Source organism: Melospiza melodia, chromosome 21 (genome assembly GCF_035770615.1).
Source record: "Melospiza melodia melodia isolate bMelMel2 chromosome 21, bMelMel2.pri, whole genome shotgun sequence".
Classification (NCBI taxonomy): domain Eukaryota; kingdom Metazoa; phylum Chordata; class Aves; order Passeriformes; family Passerellidae; genus Melospiza; species Melospiza melodia.
In genome coordinates this window covers 10,518,952-10,537,108 of record NC_086214.1, presented here as the reverse complement: position 1 = coordinate 10,537,108, position 18,157 = coordinate 10,518,952, and the positions used below count along the sequence as shown (strand labels likewise).

The 18,157-nt window shown below is 69.5% G+C and overlaps 2 protein-coding genes across 6 annotated transcripts; one reads left to right on the top strand and one right to left on the bottom strand.

Moving 5' to 3' along the window:
• Positions 1-247: 247 nt before the first annotated feature.
• ANKRD13B (ankyrin repeat domain 13B) lies at positions 248-7,922 on the bottom strand. Of its 2 annotated transcripts, none has more exons than XM_063173593.1 (15): positions 7,775-7,922; positions 4,367-4,502; positions 3,992-4,116; positions 3,878-3,923; positions 3,494-3,637; positions 3,221-3,410; positions 3,069-3,135; positions 2,890-2,971; positions 2,757-2,821; positions 2,549-2,679; positions 2,283-2,440; positions 2,054-2,206; positions 1,748-1,908; positions 1,471-1,551; positions 248-1,384 (listed from the first exon to the last, which is right to left on the bottom strand). In XM_063173593.1, exons 1-15 carry the CDS (start codon positions 7,883-7,885, stop codon positions 1,157-1,159), a joined length of 1,878 nt encoding a protein of 625 aa, XP_063029663.1. In that variant the 5' UTR covers positions 7,886-7,922; the 3' UTR covers positions 248-1,156. The 2 variants fall into 2 exon arrangements, with proteins under 2 accessions (XP_063029663.1, XP_063029664.1); XM_063173594.1 differs by having other exon boundaries at positions 1,475-1,551.
• Positions 7,923-9,672: 1,750 nt separating this feature from the next.
• On the top strand, positions 9,673-18,048 carry GIT1 (GIT ArfGAP 1). Of its 4 annotated transcripts, XM_063173831.1 has the most exons (22): positions 9,673-9,778; positions 12,600-12,733; positions 12,815-12,927; positions 13,005-13,110; positions 13,185-13,271; positions 13,381-13,511; positions 13,588-13,682; positions 13,763-13,805; positions 13,986-14,012; positions 14,295-14,343; positions 14,427-14,499; positions 15,099-15,196; positions 15,277-15,388; positions 15,473-15,600; positions 15,677-15,829; positions 15,912-16,139; positions 16,249-16,302; positions 16,574-16,660; positions 16,764-16,837; positions 16,924-17,106; positions 17,203-17,266; positions 17,367-18,048. In XM_063173831.1, exons 1-22 carry the CDS (start codon positions 9,727-9,729, stop codon positions 17,577-17,579), a joined length of 2,304 nt encoding a protein of 767 aa, XP_063029901.1. In that variant the 5' UTR covers positions 9,673-9,726; the 3' UTR covers positions 17,580-18,048. The 4 variants fall into 4 exon arrangements, with proteins under 4 accessions (XP_063029901.1, XP_063029902.1, XP_063029903.1 ...); XM_063173832.1 differs by lacking the exon at positions 13,986-14,012; XM_063173833.1 differs by lacking the exon at positions 16,249-16,302.
• The last annotated feature ends 109 nt before the right edge of the window (positions 18,049-18,157 follow it).

Below are 18,157 nucleotides of genomic sequence, written 5' to 3'. Positions count from 1 at the left end.
GCTTGTGTACGGTGCTACCCCCCCCCCCCCATCACCCCCTCACCTCCCCCTGCCCCATCGGCCCCTCGGAGGGTGCTCCCACCCGGCTCATTGCTCCTGCACCCCTTTAATAAAGGGCTCAGCCACCCTTGGCTGCGTGGCAGTACCAGGGATGAGGGGCACCGTGCCAGGGGTGCTGCCAGCACCCCCCTGCCAGCTCCCACAGCCTGTGAGCCCCGGCCCAGGCAGAGGGAGGCCGAGAGAGACGAACATTAAAGAGCATTTATTGGTGTTGGCCGCGGTCGGAGCTGCTCGGGCTCCCCCGGCCCTGGCCCAGATGTTGCTGTGGGGTGCACGGGGGGTGAAGGGGGGGGCACCAGCTGTGAAAAGTCCCAGGGGAGCGAGCCCAGCCCCCCCCACCCCGCAGCCCCCGGCCCCCCGTGTGCAAAGGGGGAGCAGCCGGGGCAGGGGCCGGGGTTAGCACCATTTGACAGAAGGTTTCTCTCGGGGTCAGTGCCCGGGACCAGGGGGTGCAGCGCTGCCAAGGGGGGGCATCCGAACAGGGTGGAGGGGTGCGAGCAGGGCTAAGGGGGGGGGACACCGGGCTGCCCTCCACAGGCACCCCTTCAGCTGCCCCAGCAGTCCCCGTGCCATGGGGGGCAGCTGTGCAGCCCCTCGCTGGCTGTGGGGTGCAATAGGGCTGAGCCCCCACCCTGCTGCAGGCAGAGCAGCTCCCGGGTAAGTGCACTTGGTAGCGCCTGGGCAGGGGGGAACAGGGAGCTGGGCAGAATCCCCTGGCTCTGGGGGCACCCCGGGACCCCACACAGCTGGCAGCCACCCACCCGGGGCAGGATGTGCCCCCCACCCTCCCTGGGGTGAGGGGCTGAGCAGCACCCCGTGGGGCGGCTGGGGGAGCAGGGGTGTCCTGGAGAAGGGGTACAGTCCGTGGGGTCCCCTCCCTGGTCCTGGTTAACACCCAACCCACCCCTGTGCTGCTGTGGGGTGCCCCCACCTCGCCCCAATGTTGCCCCAGCTCTGGGGCCGCTCTCCCAGGGCCAAATCCTGCTCCCCCATTCCCCATTCGCCCTCCGCAGTTCTCGGGCTGGCTCCCCCCGCACCGCTCCCCCCTCTGTGTCCCCAGACACGTCCCCATCCCCACTAGTATGGGCGAGGGGGCTCAGCGGGGCTGCGGGGTCACTTCTCCGTCAGCGAGAGCTGCAGGATGCGCTGCAGATCCTCCTCCTCCTGGCGCGTCCGGCGCTCCGCTTCCTCCTGCTCCCGCGCCGACAGCGCCATGGCCAGGCGCAGCTGCTCCGCGTAGCTGGGGAACAGCGCGCCCGGCGCCCGGCCCGGCCCCGCCGCCGGGGCCGCGGGGGGACGCGGGGCTGCCGTGTGCTGCGGAGTCCTGGGGGGCAGCGGCGCCTCAGGGGGGTCCCCCTGGGGCGGGCACCCCCACACCCCTTCCCTCCCAGGGGGGTGGCCAGACCTTACCAACCTGTCTCCCCGGCGGCCCTCGTGCGACATGGGGTGGGTGCCCGGCTTGCTGTTGGTCAGTGCTTCCCAAATGGTCACCTGCGGCCGGAAAGAGGGGGGCTTGGAGGGTGGCACCCCAAAAAACAGCCCCCCCTCCCAGCATGAATTGTGACACGCCGCCATAGGATGCAGGGATGGAGAGGGGCGGGATGAGTGAGGATCACAGGTGGCATGGGGATGGGGTGGGCAGCGGGGTCCCTCAGCCAGGAGGAGGTGAAGGGGGGGCAGTGCCCACCTGGTCGTACTCGCTGCCCGCCTCCAGCAGGCTCTGCTGGATAGCAAACTGCAGCAGGTCATCCTCGTCCTCCCGCAGGGCGTCCTGGTGGGTGCCCACCACGCTGTACCCCCGCGGCACCTCGAACAGCGCCGGGTCCATCTCACACGCTCGGCACGAGGCTGTGGGGACAGCAGAGCTGGCCAGGCCGGGCACCCGTGGGGTCCCCCTAATCCACCCTGCCAGCCGTGTGTCCCTTACCCTGCTGTGACCCCCAGACCCTACTGGGACCCCTTCCCACCCCACCTCACCGTGTCCCCCACATACTGAGGGAGCTGGAGCTGCTGACGCTGGAGGAGTCGCTGCTGGGCGAGGGCGCCTCGCTGCTGGGGCTGTGCCGCAGGGAGCTCACCGGCTCATCACACCCATTGAGGTTGCCGAAGGTTATTCGGGCGTTGAGGATATGGAAGATGGGGATTTCTGCAGGAAAAGGAAAAAAACACGAGGAGGGAAGCTGACTGTGCCAGCCAGGTCAGCAGCAGAGCCCAGTCCATACCAATCTTGACGGGGAAGCCGGGCGGGAGGCGCAGGGTGATGAAGTCCCGCAGTTTGGCGAAGAGCGCGTTGCTTATTGCCATGAGATCGATGATGGGGGCAACCTGCTCACACAGGGACAGCGGGTGGTCCTCACACAGCCACAGCTTTGCCTTGAACCTGCCAGGGATGGACATTGGGCTGGGGACCCCACCTGTCCCCCCCTCGAGCTCTGCAGCAGTGGAGGGGGGGACACAGGGAGTCCCTGCCTGCTGCTGCCCCTCTCACTTCTGTGTCTTGGTGGTGAGCTCCATGGGCCGCCCCATGTCCCGGTTGCCCAGCTCGAAGTTGGGGTTGAAGTACTCCTCGGGGGTGATGGCAGTGGGGTTGGCGTGGCTCAGTGTCTGCGTGATCAGTGTCTGCACGGGCAGAGACCATGGGGTGAGAGGGGAGGTCTGACTGCAGGGCCACCCCTTCCAACCTCTGAGACACTCACCCCATTGTTGGGCCCCACGTGCTGCTCAGCGATGCCCAGGAAGGATTGCAGGGGGGTCTTACAGCCTGCGGGAGAGTCGGGGGTGAGGGCAGAGCCGGGGGTGCCCTGCCCGCCCAGCCCGTGCTGGCTCCACCTTTGCTCTTGCCCTTGTGCTGGTCTGAGAGGTGCTCGGTCCGTGTCCGTGTGATCAGCTCCACGTTGGAAGCGCCATAGACCTGGCCAAGGAGGGGGGATGGCACAGGTGGGCACCTAACAGCTACAACCAAGTGGGCAGCTACAACCCCCTGGGCAGCTCAGCTCCCTGCCCCTCACCTTCGCCTCATACCCATTCACCATTTCCGTCTTCTCGCTCCTCCAGCCCAGGATCCCAGATTTGTTCCTAGAGTGACACAGCACCATGAGCTTGCTTGGACAGCCCGGGGCGCCAGCACCCCAGGGGTGGGCTCGGTGCCACCCCAGCCCACCTCTCGAAGGCGATGTTCTTGGTGTCGAGCTGGGTGGTGACGACGGGGGCCGTGAGCCGCCCCATCACCTGCTCCTCGGTGGGCTGCACAGCAGCCAGCAGCACCTCCTGGTCGTGGCCGGCCAGGGCCAGCGTCTCCGAGTAGACCACCCGCCTGTCGTGGTCAATCTCCATCACCACCGCACTGCTGTCTGCAGGGAATGGGGTCAGCACAGCCACGGTGCCCACCGTGTCACTGCTCCCCAGGGAGGGGGACACGGCGGGGTCACCTCACCTTGTCCCCGAAAGACGAAGCTGCGGTTGCCCCGCTGCCAGGTCATGTGGTCGAAGCCCAGCAGCGTGGTGTCCACCCGCAGGTTCTGGCCACTCTTCCACACCTTGTAGGTGTCGCTGGGGCAGATCTTGGACACCAGGGGCACTGGGGAGAGACGCCAATAGCCCAGCCAGGGATGGGGACACCTGCACCCCCGAGGGGGCTGAGCTGGGTGGGGAACACACCTGGGGAATGCAATGCCTTGGCAGGATAGGGGTCTGCAAGCTTGGGGTGTCGGGGGGCAAAGGGGCAGGTGACCCCTAACCTGGGGATGGGGATGGATGCTGGGGGACTCTGCTGGGAAATTCCCATTTCCCCCACAGCCACGCTGTGCCCTGAGCTCACCCCAGCTGGTGAACTCCCACTTCATCTCCACGTAGAAGTCCTGGGCCTGTGGAGAGCAGGGAGGGGTCAGGGGCAGCCCTGGCTGCTGCCCCGCAGCCCCTCTGAGCGAGGTACCTTGCGCAGCTTCTCCAGCAGCACCGGGATCCCCGCCAGGCGCTTGATGGCTCTCTGGTAGTCGCGGTAGCGCAGCACCAGCTGCACCAGCTCCAGGTCACGGGTGCTCACAGCCTCCTGCAGGACTGGGGGCAAAGGGGCAGTGCCCAGGGCTGTGGCACGGCATGGCACAGCACGGCACATGTGGCACCGCAGAGCTGGGCGCTGCACAAGAGCCACGGGACAGAGCACCACGTGAGCAGTGCCTTGGGGAGCTTTACCATGCCTGTGCCCGCGTTCATGTCCACATCTGTGTCCGTGCTCATGCCCACACCCACCTCCATGCCCATGTCTGCACCAGGGCAGCTTGCAGGAGAACGGAGGGCAGCAGCTCACCCGTCCATCCGCTGCGGTTCTCCTTGCCCACGTCGGCGCCATGCTTCAGCAGCACCCTGGCACACTCCAGGTGGCCCAGCGTGGTGGCCAGGTGCAGGGGAGTGCGTCCTCGGGGGTCCAGCTGCTCGATGTCGGCCTGCCAGGAAGGAACGAGGCTCTGAGATCACTGGGGTGGCCAGACCTCGCTCTCCCACAGATGCGCAGCTCCCAGACACAGAAAGCAGCCAACGTTTGACTGTGTCTGGGAGAGCAGCCCCACCCCTGACCTCCCCCAAGAGAGGCACCTCAAAGCCCCTCCCTGCTGCCACCGCCAGACCCACGGGGAGGCCACGGAGAGCACGGCGGTGGCTGCCAGCGCCCAGCACACCTGGTCACAGCCATGCAGGGCTGCACCCACCAGGCGGGCACACAGCAGGGGCACGGCACGGCAGCGGGGGCACAGATGCCCCTGGCACGGCGCACGGAGCTCTGCACATCGCGGTGCAGCTGCAAGCTCCAGAAGAGCCCCCACCTCTGGGATGTGGAGGGGGCCGTGCCCAGTTGCCAGGCAGCAGCTGCCGGCAGCCCCCCTCTCCCCCTCTCGCCGGCAGGGCCGGGCTGCGGCGGGCGCACGTGTTCCCCTGCCTGAGCCGGGGGCGGCGGCTGCGGGAGCCGAGCGGCGGCTCCGAGGATCCCCGGGGCCCTGGGGAGCCGTCGCTGGGGCTGCCGTTGTTTGTGCCAAACCCGGAGCCTGGCACCCGGCCAGCCCTGAGGAATCCCTGGTGCGCTGGCACCCCCGGCACCCACGGGCCCTGCTCCCCGTGTGGAAGCAACGTCACACCCGTGCCCAGCTGGGGACATGGCTCGGGCAAGGGGGGACATCCTCTGTGCCCCCAGCTGGGGTGGAAGTGCCCAGAGAGGGACACTCAGATGCTGCCAGGGCAGGAGGCAGCAGGGCAGTGCCCAAATAATTGGTTTTGGGGAGGCCACCCTCAGGAAAACAAACCTGGGGTGCAGGAGCCAAAGGTGCCAGCTGGGGTGGGCAGCCAGAGGTGTTTGGGCACGGGCAGAGGTGGAGCATGGGCTCCCTGGTGCCCAGTCTCACCTGCCTTGCTCTGGGCATGTCCTGCCTTGCTGCTGCTCCAGGGATGTTCCTGTCCCTGCCCAGGCTGTGCATTCCCACCTCCCTCATCCCCAGGGACTCGCCAGGTATGGGGACCCCCCAGTCTGCCCCTACCACGGGAGCAAAAGAGCCCCCCAGTTCCCTGGGAGCCAATGCGTCGCTCCAATGCTCTCCAGGCGACTGCTGCTTCTTAATTGCACTAATGAAACCGCTCTAATTAAGGCAATCACCCCCCAGCTGGGGGCGGGGGCAGCAGACTCAGTGGGGCTCCCCAGCTGCAGCCCTGCCCCAGCACTGGGCAGGATGGGGGTCCCCAGTTGGGGACACGGTGCTGGAGCCACCCCAGGGGACACGGCGTGACCCAGATCTGGCCAGCAAGAGCTCAGCCCTGAGCCCTGCTGTTGGGTTGGCTCCAGCTTGGGGAGCACAGCACAGACCCCCAGGGGCTGCCCATCCTGGGGCTGTGACACCCACAGGGACGAGGACAGGGTGGCTTTGGGGTGGCTTTGGGGTGGCAGCGGTGCAGTGCAGAGCCGCAGCCCAGCCGCTCCTCCTGTGCCAGCCGGGCACGTGGCAAAGCACGTCCCTGCACTGGGGCTGTCCCCGGGCTGGAGAACCCCAGCTCCTGCCCCTGGGTACCATCAGGGGACGTGAGCCAGTGCGGGAAGATGGTGCCAGGCACTGCTGTCCCTGCACAGCCCCGGGTCCCTGTCACGCTGAGGGGGCAGGCTGTGGTCAGGGATGTCCTGGCACCACAGGCTCCATGTCACTGCCTGCCACATCAACGTGATGTCCCTGTCAAGGGGACCCACTGACCCTTACTCCCTTGGGCAAGTGTGGATGGGAGCCCATGGTGGCAATTCGGGGGTGACAGACACAGAGCCCTTACGAGGACATGGAGAGGAGCAAAGCTCTCAGCTGCCCCGGCGCTTCCCAACCCCAAAGCCCTGCACTGGGCAGGGGCAGCACATGGAGCCACTGCCCTGGGGCTGTCACCAAGGCAGAGGGAGGGCAGAGCCCTGGGCAGGGGAACACCCAGCCTCCAGCATTTCAACAGCACCCGCCCCTTACCCGGGGGATGCTCTGGCAGGGATAAGGGCTGAGCCGTGTCCCTGGATGCCCTGGACAGAGCAGGGAGCCTCGGCCGGCCCTCACTTCCTCCCCCAAGCCCCCGCCTGCCCCAGAGTCCGGCCTGCAGCACCCATGCCCTCCCTTGCACCCCTGGGGTGCACCCATGGCCGGCTTTGCTCTCACCCAGCAAACGCCAGCGGGGGCCAGGGCAGAGCCCCCGCACCTCCCAGGCGGGAGGGTGGGAGCCTCTCTGCAGGCAAGCGGGTCAGAGCCCCCCCGCAGCCCCTCCACCTCCCCACGTCTGCCGAGCCCCGCTTTGATCTCCGCCGCGCTGAGCTCCTGGGAAGGCTGACCCCAAATTAGCAGGAAAATAAAAACACTGCCCGTGGGGTGGGAGACCCGGGCGATGCTGGCGCAGCCTCCGGCTGGACCCCACAATGGAGACGGGTGTGGCGGGAGCCATCGCCTGCATCCCGGCGGGAGCTTGGCGGCACAATGACCCCCGTTCCGTGCATCACCGGGGTCCACCCAGCACGGCCCTCAGCGCCCTGGGGCTGGAGGACCCGGGCCGAGGGACCGGGGATGCTCAGCACAGCTTCCCCGCCAGCCTCCCTCCAGCGCCTGCGGTTTCCTGCGTCTTCGGGGTTGGGTTTTAATTACCTGAATTGCATCGCCACGGGGGAGAGGGAGGCTGGGAACCCGCCGGGGAAGCACCCACACCCCGCTCCATCACCGGGCAGCTGGGAGGTTCCCGGGCTCAGGGACAAAGTGGGTCCCCTCACGCTGAGGAGAGCCCTTGTGAGGCAGGGGGGCTGCGCCCCGACAGCACCGGGGCCCTTGTGCCCCCCGCCCCCAGGGGGCTCAGCCTGAGAGTGGGGGGCTGAAAGCTGCACCCCCAGGGGGGTGGCAATGCCCTGAGCAGCGGGGTGCGGGCCGGGGGTCTGCAGAGGCCTAGCGGGGAGCGGGGGACACGTGCGGAGGGATGCTCGGGGCTGCGTGTGCTGGGGATGCAGGGGACCCGCGGGTGGCAGCCCCGGGGGCAGCAGGCACAGAGCCGGGGTGCAGGTGGGGACACACACCACACCCCCCGGGCCCCGCCAGCGCACAGAGCGACCCCATCCTTATCACCCCCCTCATCTCCATCTCCATCCTCACCCCGGCCCCGAGCATTGCATCAGCCCGAGCGGAGCCGGGCCGGGCCGGGCCGTGCCGGGAGCGTCCCCGCGCCGCCCCACCTGCTTGGCGCTGAGCTCCCGGTCCAGGTCACGGGCGCGGTTGTGCCAGACGAGGTAATGCAGCGGGTACCTGCCCTCCGGCCCCTTCCTGCCCGAGCAAGACGCGAGCATCCTCCGTGCATGCTGGAGCGGCGCGGCGGGCGCGGCGCGGGGCGGCGCGGGCGGGCGGGGGGGCGCGGGGCGGGGCGGGCCGCCACCTCCCGCCCGGTGCTTCCCCGGCCCCCCCGCACCGCCCGGCCTCATGGGACTTGTAGTTGCCCTGCCCGGCATCGCCCCCTTCTTCTTCCTCATCTTCGTCCTGCTCTTTGCTCGCCCCCCTCCCGCAGCGCTCAGCCCATCACCGCGGCCGCGATCCCGCGGGGGGGCTGCAAAGGGGCGCCCCATTGGCGATCAGCATCCTCCCCAAACTCCCCCCTTTCCCAGGCTGATCTTCCCCCTCCCGGCTGCCCAGCGGGGCAGCGGCCCGAGCATATGGCGGGGCAGGGGTGAAGGCGGCAGGTGGGGACCAGGTGGGGGCCGGGGGGGGGACCCCGATCCCGCCCCCGCAGCACCAGGCACGGGCCCCCAGCCCCGTTTCCTTTTCCGCCTGCGTCTCTCCCGGGCGGGCGTCGCGTTTTCCGGCTGCCGCCCGAGAACAATGCAAGGCTGGGCCTCTGCGGCCGCCCCGGCCTCCGCCGGCGCCGCGCTCCCGGCCCCGCTCCCGGCTGCTCCCCCCTCCGGTGCCGGGAACCCCCCGGTGTTGTTCTCCCGTGTTGTTCTCTGCCCAGCCCTGGCGCTGGCGGGGGTCGCAGCCCCCCGCCCCTGTCCCCACAGCATCCCCATCCCCCTGCCATGCCCCATGACGTCATGAGCCACCTCCTCACAGCCGCGGTGAGGTCACCTCGCTGTCCCGCGGTGCTGGGGACACCGTGCGGCCCCACTGCCCCGCTCCCGCCGGGCTCTGGCCCCACCAGTGTCTGTGGGGCCCCCATGGGGTGTCCCCTCTGGTGCAAGCACCTAAAGGGTCGCAGTAGGGAGCAGACCCCAAATAGTCCCCAGTCCCCTCACCCACCCCCAAATCCCCTGTTGAGCACCCTAAATAAGGGGTGTGTGGCCCGACCCCGTGTCCTGGAGAAGGGCTCTGTCCGGGAGTGTCAGAGGTGGCACAGGGTAGAGGGCTGGGGTGCCCCAGGGCTGCTGCTGGATCCAGAACAAGTGTCCAGGGCAGGACTGAAGCCATTTGGGGGTGCCCTGGGCTGGGACTGGGTTACACAGGATCCGGAATAGGAATGGGATCAGTGCCACCCCTCCGGGATAAACAGGACAAGGGCTGAGGGCAGGACCAGGACGGCGCTCTGGGCTAAGGGGACCGGGAGTGCACCGAGGGCGGGCACGGGGGTCAGCACCGGGAGACGCCCGGGATCAGGGGCAGAGCAAGGGCAGGGCTGATGCCCAGCAGCAGATGAGGTGCCCGGGTGCGGGTCGGGGCTGTCCGGGGGGCGTCTGCAGGTGCGGCTGCGGGTCGGGGGCGTTCCCGGTGCGGCTGTGGAGCGGTGCCGGTGCCCGTCCGAATTCGCGTGCGGCTCCTGCTCCGTGTGCGGGGCGGGGGCGTTCCCGGTGCGTGTCCCGGTGCGGGGCGGCGCCGGCGCCGGTGCGGGTTCGGGTGCGGCTGCGAGTGCGGGGCGGTGCCGGTGCCGGTGCGGGGCGGCCGCGGCAGCGCTGCCGGTGGCGGGGCGGGGGCGGTGCGGCCCCTCCTCCGCCGGGGCCGGGCCTGCGCCGCTTCCTGCGGAGCCGCCGGGCGCAGGGAGCAGCCGGCAGCCCCCGGCCCCGCCGCCCCGGGCCCCGCTGCCCCCGCCCCGCCGCCCGGCCCCCCCTCCCCTTCCCCGCCGCCGCTCCCCCGGCGGGCCCGGGGGCGCCGCCGCCGCCCCACGCTGGCGCAGAGGCCCGGGCCCGGGCCCGCCTCGCCGCTGAGGATGTCCCGGAAGGCGCCGCGGGCAGAGGTGTGCGCCGACTGCAGCGCCCCAGGTAAGGCCCCCCCGCATCGGCACCGGCTCGGCCCCGCCGGCCCCCCCGCGCCTCCGGCTGCCCCCCGGAGCCTGCCGTGCGCGCCCCCCCGCCCCGCCGAGAGCCCCCCGTGCGCCCCACGGCACCCCCGGCGCGGCCCCCGCTGGACCCCGAGGTGTTTGCCCCGGACTGCTCCCCGTGACCCCTTCTGCGCCTCCTCGTACGCCCCACATCGAGACCCCTTTGCGGCTCCCTGAGCGCCCCCAGGATCGCCCTGGCGATTCCTTTCTGCTCCCCGCTCCGCACAGCCAAGGGAGCCCCACTGAGCCTGCCCCCAGGAACCCTCTGATGTGCCCCCAGTGAAACGCTGCCATGAAACTCATGACCCCGTTGCTGCACCCGCTTTTAGCCTCCCGGAATGCCCTCGCACACTCGAGACACAGCCCCGATACCCCCGCACGCCTCCTCCGTGCGGCTCCAGCGCGCCCCGGGTGCCCCCACGCCCCCCGGCACCACCCACGGCGTTCTCACCCCAGCGCGGGGGCTGCTGGCACAGCCCGGGGACGCGCCGCTCGCTGCCAGCAGCGCTGGTGACCCTGTAAATGACAGCATGGTGGGGGACACCGTCCTGCAGCCCGCAGCCGGCACCCACCCCAGCCGGATCCGGGCTTGGCGGTGCCGGTCGGGCGAGCCGGGCGGCCGCGGCGCTGCAAGCCAGAGCCGAGCCTGGGCAAGACCATTCCCATCCCCGGCGGTGCCGGTGCCCGCAGCCCCCACGCTGGGGACGCGCCCGTGGGCGTCGCGGAGGGTTTGGCCCCCCAAACCCTGCCCACGGTAGGGCCGGACCCCAAACCTGCCCGTAGCCAGCGCAGGTGGCCCCACGGCAATGAATGAACGGGGCTCGGAGCCGGCCCCGGAGAAAGCTGCCCGCGGGCCAAGGCTGTGCCGAAATTATTCCGGCCACGTGCCAATGGCCGGATCCTGCCAGCGGAGCTGTCGGCACGCGTGGGCGAAAGGCTGCCCTGCCTCCAGGCATCCCCCGTGCCCGCGGGCGAGCGGGGGGCCCGGGGTTCCCGGGGCGGTGCCGGGGCTCCCTGCTGCGGCCCGGGGAAATGGAAAACAGTTTCTTCCAATCTCTTATCGCCTGGCAGCCATGGGAGGAAATGAGTTATAAAGTCCAGAGGCCGTTTCCTAGCGTGCGGGGAGCACCGGGGATGCGCTGCCTGGCCCTGCTGGGGAGGTGCCCGTGGGGCGCTCCGGTCCCTCGGCCCCACGCAGGGATTCCGGCTGCCCCCAGCCCTGCCATCGCCGCTGCGGGGCCCACTGCTGGGGCTCCCGGTGTCACCCGCATCCCGATGCGGGGATTGAGGTGCTGCGAGCTCCCCTGGGCTCCAGGGTCCTCGCAAGGTTTGGAGTGTCCCTGTGCGAGCACTCCGCGATCTGCTGCAGTGCCCGCCCGCATCCCACGGCATCCCCGCGCTCCTGGGGCGGGAGGAGCTGCTGCCCCAGGGATACTCTGGATCCACCCGCCCGGGGGGGCCGCGGGCCGGCTCTCCCCGCACGGAGCGTCCTGTTCCCGGCGGTGGCCGTGGGCAGCGGGTGCGAAGGCGCAGATGCCGCCGCACCGGCTGCCAAGGCGCTGCCATCTGCGTGCGCGGGGCTGCCAGGCTGGGGGGGCCGCCGCTCCCCCCGGCCACCCCAGCCCGGCCCCGGGGCACTGCAGCAGGGCAGGATGCCGTGCCCCCAACGCGGGCTCCTCAGGGCTTGGGGGGTGCGTGGCGAGGGGTCCGGGACCCTGCAGGGAGGAAGGAAGTGGGGGAGGCTTGGCTGCCTGCCTGCCTTCCTCCCTCGGTGAGGTGGTGGGGCCGCTGTCCCCCCTCAGGCCATCGGGCAGGACAGTGTGGCCACCTCCCAGGCCCTGTGTCCCCGGGCTTGGGGCTGCCCCCGCCGTGGGACACCGTGGTGTTTGTGTAGGATCCACAGAAACAAGGGGAGGGCAGGGGGTGGGCACAGGGTGGCCGGGCTCCCGGCACAGGGGACACCTGGGGACCCTTCAGCATCGTCACCCCCTGCCCGGCTGCGTTTCTCGGGAGGGGGGAGGCGGCTGTGACCCAGCGGGGGTCCTCAAATCCTGTCCTCATTCTGCTGTGAACAGCTGCAGCTCAACGGCCGCGCCACGGGGCCAGACCCGTGGTGCCCAGGGTGTCTTTTTGGGGTGCAGGCGTGGGGAGCTGCTGCCGGGCCGGGAGCGGTGCCCCCGCGGGTGCCGGGGCTGGTGCCAGCGCGGCTGCTCAAACGATCCTTTGTTCCCGGCGGGGACACAAAGGGCTCCAGTCCGGCCGGCCGGGGCCAGCGGCGGGGCTGGAGGGGCACGGCAGCCTGGGGGGCCGTGGCACCTGCCCCGGAGCTGGGGTGTCCCGAGGGCTGGCTGTGCTGCGGTGCTGGGGCTGCAGAGCTGCTGACCACCCTACATAGGAGCCCATGGACTGGGGGTGCCCACCCATTGTGGGGCACACTGCCCCCATCCAGGACCCCCCAAACACCCAGCTGGGGGCTCTGGGGTGAGTGACCTCACAGTGAGCCAGAGTGCCCCTGATTTGAGTGTGCTGGCATCATCCCTGCCACCAGCTGTCCTCCTGATGGTGGGGGGCCAAACCCTGCCCCCGTTTTGGCTGGTGGTTGCTATGGGAAACCCGTGGGTTTCCCCTGGTGATGGGCTGAGCCCCTCTCCATCTCTCGGGAAATGGTTGCTGTGGCAACGCATCCCCCCTGCTGGAGGGATGCACGAGGAGGGGACAGCACAGGGAGGGGACACCCGCTGACACCCCCATGCCACCCCCAGACCCCGGCTGGGCGTCCATCAACCGCGGGGTGCTCATCTGTGACGAGTGCTGCAGCGTGCACCGCAGCCTGGGCCGCCACATCTCCATCGTCAAGCACCTGCGCCACAGCCCCTGGCCCGCCACCCTGCTCCAGGTGGGTGCTGGGGACACCGCAGTGTGGGGACACGCACAGTGGGACCCCCCGTGCCCACTGGGCCCTGCCTGTCCCCTGCAGATGGTGCACACCTTGGCGAGCAACGGGGCCAACTCCATCTGGGAGCACTCGCTGCTGGACCCAGCGCAGGTGCAGAGCGGGCGCCGGAAGGCAAACCCCCAGGACAAAGTGCAGTAAGTGCCCCCTGTGCTGTGGGGAGGGGGTCAGCTCTGGCTGGGAGCCCCCTCCTCACCCACTGCCCACCCTCCAGCCCCACCAAGTCGGAGTTCATCCGTGCCAAGTACCAGATGCTGGCCTTCGTCCACAAGCTGCCCTGCCGGGATGATGACGGCGTCACTGCCAAGGACCTCAGCAAGGTGGGGAGGGGGCTCAGGGACCTCCCTGTGGCAGAGGGGACAGATCCCCCCATTACCAGCTCTCTCCTCTGCAGCAATTGCACTCGAGCGTGCGGACGGGCAACCTGGAGACCTGCCTGCGCCTGCTCTCGCTGGGTGCCCAGGCCAACTTCTTCCACCCGGTGAGCTCTGGTGGGGCTCAGGGACCCCAGAGGGGGTGTGGGGCCCAGGGGGCTCCTGGAGCCTCATGCCACATGCAGGCTGCAGGGCTGAGGCTGCCCATGCCTGCAGGAGAAGGGCACTACCCCGCTGCACGTGGCCGCCAAGGCCGGGCAGATCCTGCAGGCAGAGCTGCTGGTGGTCTACGGTGCCGACCCTGGGGCGCCCGATGTGAACGGCCGGACCCCCATTGACTATGCCAGGTGAGGGCAGGGAAGGGGGTCACCCCTGTGTGCACCCCAGCTAGGGTGGGCATCACCCCTGCCGGCCCTCCCACAGGCAGGCAGCCCAGCACGAGCTGGCGGAGCGGCTGGTGGAGTGCCAGTACGAGCTGACCGACCGGCTGGCCTTCTACCTCTGCGGCAGGAAGCCGGGTGAGTGAGGGGGTCCTGGGGTGAGGGGGGTACCCTGGAGGGATCCCGTGGCCCTGCTCACCACCCCTCTCTCCGTGCAGACCACAAGAACGGGCACTACATCATCCCGCAGATGGCCGACAGGTGAGTGCCTGGCACCCGTGGCCCCGCTGCCCTGTCCCGTGTCCCCCCCAGCGTCCCCGCTGGGCTGGGGGGGGACCCCGGTCTCTGGAGCGTCCCTGGGGGGTGGGGGGTCGGCGTGCCCGCGCGTTTAACGTCCGCCTTTATCCTGTTCTTCCCTCCGCTGCCTTCTCCGGAGCGCAGGGTGCGCCCAAAGTGCATGGCACAGAGGTATTGTCCGCTCGGCTCCGGGGGCCCCCCATGCTGCTGCATGGGCCCCCCCTGCAGCCCTGGCCACTCGGCCCAGCCCAGCACCCGGGGGACACTCGGGGAGGGGGGTCCCGCCCGCCCCCTGCCACCTCACCCCCCTGTGCCTGCCTGCCAGCCCTGCTTGGTGAAGCCCCCAATGCCTGAGGGGGGTCCCTGTCTTGGTGGGGTGCAGCTGGGGACTGTTTTGGTGTGAACAGGCCAGGAATAACCCCCACCTCGCTTCCCCCTCCTCGCACCCCCCAGCCTGGACCTCTCTGAACTGGCCAAGGCAGCCAAGAAGAAGCTGCAGGCGGTGAGTGGGGGCCAGGGCAGGGCTGGGGGATGTTCCGCCTGCCCCTCTCATCCTGCCTGACACTGTCCCCTGCGCTGCTGCAGCTCAGCAACCGCCTCTTCGAGGAGCTGGCCATGGACGTGTACGACGAGGTGGACCGTCGGGAGAACGACGCGGGTGAGCGGGGGTGCGGGTGCAGCCCCCCGGGCCGGGGCGGGCGCGGCGGCGGCGCGGGGGAGGAGCAGCGGCGGGGCCGCGGCCGAGCCCTGCGCTCCCCCCGATCCGGACGCGTCCGCCGGGACCGCAGGCCCCTCCTTCTTCATTCCTCCGGCCGGGAGGTTTGCTCAGCGCGAGGGGCCGCCGCTGGGTGCCAGGGCTGGGGTGCTGCCGGAGGTGGGTGCCGGGATCCCCCAGGGACGGGGGCTCAGCCTGCGGTGCTGCCGCTGGGCTGGGGGGTGGCAGGGTGGGGGCAATCCCATTTCCGTGGCAGGGCGGGTGGCAAGAGATGTGCCAAAGGGGCTGAGGGGTGCTGAGCTTGTGCCTGAAAGGGTGAAGAGCATTTTTGGGGTCCTGTTGGTGGGTTATGGGGGATCCCAGCCCTGCTGGGTGGCTGGGGGAGGCGATTCCCGTCAGCCTGGCCAGGCTCCATTCCCAGCCCCAGCAGGCTGGCCCTGCGCCCGTGCCTGCGTCCTGCCGGCTCCGGGCCCTGCAGCCGGCTTGTCCAGGGGTGCAGCCCCTGCATCCCCCGGGCTCTGACACCAGGTGCTTTCCTGCAGTCTGGCTGACGACGCAGAACCACAGCACGCTGGTGACAGAGCGCAGCGCCGTCCCCTTCCTCCCTGTCAACCCCGAGTACTCAGCCACGCGCAACCAGGTGAGGCCCCCTCTAGGCCACGCGACCCCCCTGTGCACTCAGACCTCTGCTCACCCCCTTTTTCCCCCTGCTGCCCCCAGGGCCGGCAAAAGCTGGCCAGGTTCAACGCCAGGGAGTTTGCCACTTTGCTCATCGACATCCTCGGGGAAGCCAAGCGCCGGCAGCAAGGGAAGAGTCTGCTCAGCCCCACAGGTGAGGCATGGAGGGCAGCGAGGTGGGGCTGAGCGCTTCCCCCATGCCCTGTGCTCAGCACCCACCCTGCCCTCCCTTCCCCAGACGCCCTCGACTACTCGCTGCGGAGCCAGAGTGACCTGGACGACCAGCACGACTACGACAGCGTCGCCTCTGACGAGGACACGGACCAGGAGCTGCTGCGCAACGCGTCCCGCAACAACCGCGCCAGGGTGAGCCCCAACCCGGCCTGGACCCCCTCCCAGACCCCCACCTCTGGGATCCTCACACTGAGCTCCTCTCCTGCAGAGCATGGACTCCTCCGACCTGTCAGACGGCCCCATCACGCTGCAGGAGTACCTGGAGGTGAAGAAGGCTCTGGCAGCCTCTGAGGCCAAGGTGCAGCAGCTGATGAAGGTGAACAACAGCCTGAGCGATGAGCTGCGCCGGCTGCAGCGCGAGGTGGGTGTGGGGCCAGCGGGGCTCCCTCCTCAGTGTACCCCCCCTCTCCTCGCTGATACCTTCCCCCTTCACCTGGCTGCAGATCCACAAGCTGCAGGCAGAGAACACTCAGATCCGGCAGCAGACCGGCCCTGCACATCCAGCCCCAGCCCCCAGCGAGCGGCCAGAGCATGGGCACCCCCCGGGCACGGCCCCCCAGCACCGCCGGGACCGCCAGGCCTTCTCCATGTACGAGCCGGGCTCGGCGCTGAAACCCTTCGGGCAGCCCGTGGAGGAGCTGGTGACCCGGCTGCAGCCCTTCAGCCCCAGCGTGAGTGTGCTGTGCTGGGTGGGAGGGTTTCGGGGTGCAGCAGGCCCCCCTGCCCCACAGGGCGCTGGGTCCTGTCCCCGCGGGGCCGTAACCTCTTGTGTGTCGCCAGGAGGTGGAGGACGAGGCTCTGTACTCCATGCACATCCCGGCCAGCGTGTACCGGGTAAGGGGGCCGCAGCGGGGGCGGCTCCTGCATGGGACATGGTGGCTGTGGCCTGCCCAGGATGTGGCCTTTGGGATGTCCTGTCCCCCCGCCGCCCTGCACCCCCCTGGGTCAGGCCGGGGACCTCCCCAAGGGGTGGCAGCTGCGGAATGTTCCTGCATGCAGGGTGGCGGTGTCCCCTGTGCTCGTCCTCCCCTGCACGTCACCGGGGTCGGCTCCACACCCTTCTGCACCCCGTTCAGCATGGGCTTCCCCTCTTTTCCCCCTCCAGATCCGGAAAGGTCCATCTGCCTCCTCGGTGCCCTTCCCTCCATCCTCCCCGCTGCTCTCCTGCCCGCCTGATGGTGCCCGACACATGGTGATGTATCAGGGAGGGAGAACAACCTTTGGGGTGGGCAGACTCCTGAGCCTGAGTGGGGAGGGGGCTGGGCAGGGCTTGACACTGCTCCTCTCCTCTCCAGAGCAAGCTGGACCGGCATGGCAGCGGCACTGACAGTGACTACGACAACACACAGGCTGGTGAGGTTCTGATCAGGTGAGTGGTGGGGCTGCACCAGGGTTCGTGGGGACATAGGGACAGGGGGCTGATACTGACCCAGGGCGGTTGGTTGATTCCTGCAGCATGGAGGGGAAGCGGTATGTGGAGCTGAGCAAGGATGAGGATTTCCCCCACGAGCTGGACCCGCTGGACGGGGAGCTGGACCCTGGCCTGCCCAGCACGGAGGATGTCATCCTCAAAACTGAGCAGGTCACCAAGAACATCCAGGAGCTGCTGCGGGCAGCACAAGAGTCCAAGCATGATAGGTAGGACTGGGGCACAGCCTCAGGGTCCTTCTGGACACCCAGACCAGGGCTGGGCCCGTGCCCTCTGTGTTGCTCACCCTTTGTCCTTGCCCCCAGCTTCGTGCCCTGCTCAGAGAAGATCCACTCGGCTGTGACAGAGATGGCATCACTCTTCCCTAAGGTAGGAGGAGCTGTGTGTCCCTGGGGTGGTTGTGGTCCCCACCAGACACTGTCAGCCCCCTGAGCACAGGATCTGACGCTGGTCCTGTGCTCTGCCACAGAAACCAGCCCTAGAGACGGTGCGCAGCTCCCTGCGGCTGCTCAATGCCAGCGCCTACCGGCTGCAGAGCGAGTGCCGCAAGACTGTGCCCCCCGAGCCCGGCGCCACCGTGGACTACCAGCTCCTGACCCAGCAGGTCATCCAGTGCGCCTACGACATCGCCAAGGCCGCCAAGCAGCTGGTCACCATCACCACTCGTGAGAAGAAGCAGTGAGCGCCAGCCCGCGTCCCCCCCATGTCCCCGGGCCCCTTCACTCTCCATGTCTCCCTTCCCTCCGGCAGCAGCCGGCACCTGGGGCGAGCATGGCTGCAAGTGGCCTTTTTGGGGAGCCGAGGTGCGGGGTTCCTCGTGCCCCCTGCGCCATCAAGGAGCCGGTGCTCAGCCCGCGGGGTAGGTGCCTGCATCCCCCTGTACAGCCCCCTGCCCACCCCTAACTTATCCTGTACATAGCCTCTGTAGCTGTCCGTGGCGGCGGTGGCCTTGTACCCCCACTCCCCACAAAACCCCTCTCTGGGTGGCCGGTACCCCCGAGGCCGCCCACGGCATTACACTGGACTGGGGCGCCCCTCCCCGGGCGTCCTGAACCCCTCCCCGGGCGTCCTGCCCCGTGCCGGGGCCGCACTCCCCACTGTAAGATGTGTCCTTGTACATTTGTATCAATAAAGGTGTGAGCATTGCACGGCGCCCGGCTCCTGCGCCCGTGGAGGGTCCGTGGCTGCGGGGGCTTCAACCCCTGCGGCGCCGGGCACGGCTTGGCCACGTGTCCCTCCCGTTTCACCCAGTCCCCTTGG